The 1,595-nt window shown below is 34.6% G+C and overlaps 1 protein-coding gene across 1 annotated transcript in view; it reads right to left on the reverse strand.

Annotated features, from left to right (window-relative positions):
• Window positions 1-1,116: 1,116 nt before the first annotated feature.
• Window positions 1,117-1,595, reverse strand: part of LOC119592682 (protein melted-like) — a gene marked incomplete at its 5' end in the record, with an annotated part of 9,656 nt that continues 9,177 nt past the window's right edge. The window contains 1 exon segment of the mRNA XM_037941598.1: window positions 1,117-1,392. Within this exon segment, the coding sequence (XP_037797526.1) occupies window positions 1,231-1,392 (162 nt within the window).

Here is a 1,595-nt window from a genome sequence, read left to right on the forward strand (position 1 = left end):
ATGTGAATGAACTTCTTTCCTGAGTATTTGCTTACATTTTGATTGGATGGACTAAAGATCTATGCATTATTATTTTTGCTTCTTATAAGGGTGATTGTCAACACTCCCCCGAGTTTGGATGACTTTTCAGGAGACTGGATACAAGTAGTAACTTTCCACATCCTGACTATTGCTAACAACACTACAAGGCTTGTTTAGAATGTTGCTTGATAAAAGTATATAAAGTATATAATAAAAAAGAATTGCTTTCTGTCCACTTGAGAGAACATGACTAAGACAAATATTGCACCCAATATTGTGTTCAGTTTAAGTAGTTGAAATGGTGCCTCTTGGCCAATAACATTTCTGAGTCATCAACAAGGCCAACTGATTTACAGATATTCATGCGTAAAAGAAAAAACCTAAGTGCAATTGTCCTTGACGTCAAAGGCAGGACAAAACCTTGAGATCAAAACAGGTAATTCCTTTTATCAACATCCTCAAACACAGATTAATCTTTCAAATAATGATCCACAAGTAAACCATTCCCTGACTTCTTTCCCAGCTGTGTTGTTCACCTTCCTCACACTTAAGTACAGTAAGACTTATTCTTAAATCGCTGCCTTCTAAAATGTCACGTAAAAGAATAGAAGATGAAAAAATAAAATGCTATCAAATTATGTACTAAATGGAAATTCTGCACAAGACAACTACAAAGATTTAATAAACTTGAAGCAAGGGATTTCTAGACGGCATTTAAATCTAAATAGTGCAGCAAGCCTTTGGCCTAAGAACTCTGCAATATTACAAATCACAAAACAAAGGTGAGACACAAGGAGAAAAAGGTATAGGTATAATTCTTTCTCTCTGAACTACACAAAATATGAGAAGAGGCTGACGATTACTCAGCATGGGTGGGAAGGAAGGAATAAGGAAGAAATAATTGAAAATTGTTTTATCATTTAAATCATTTAAATATCTCCCAGAAATATTGCCATTACATGTCTATAAAAATAAAAACCTATCATTTAGAATTAAGAAAAGAAAAGCATGGATAAGATAATTGGTCATTCTAAAACATTTTCTTCTATTAATTCCATAAAGCACTTCAATTCTGAGGCAAAACAGATAAGAAAGGCAAGAGATAATTTTTTATACCCTAAAAAGGGGTCTACATACAAAGAGATTTGGGAAAAAGAATTTAAAATAACAATAACAAGCTGCCCTCTGAAACTATTGGCTTGACAATGTCTAAACAGCTGTGCGCATAGTAGAGGAGTGGTGTCCATACATGAAGCTGCGAGGAATGGATGTGGTAGTTTTAGGAGCCCCGTGGCTCTGCTCTTCCCGTGAGTGCGAATGGGCAACAACAATGGAGAGACATCGTACCCATTCCTCTGCATTACTGGAATCCTGTCAAAGGAAAGGTGTCACACAGTTATTCCAACTTGTATCCACTCATTTTTCACACTGAGTAGTTTGCCTCATACAATCAGACATTTCAAAATATGCAATAAATAATTAGCATTATCAACTTTGCACTTTTGTCAATCTTTTTACTAGAAAAGATGCCTTAATTACATCATAAGTTCAATAACAGCTTACATATATATATA

This window comes from Penaeus monodon, chromosome 30 (genome assembly GCF_015228065.2).
Source record: "Penaeus monodon isolate SGIC_2016 chromosome 30, NSTDA_Pmon_1, whole genome shotgun sequence".
In the NCBI taxonomy this organism is placed as follows: Eukaryota; Metazoa; Arthropoda; class Malacostraca; order Decapoda; family Penaeidae; genus Penaeus; species Penaeus monodon.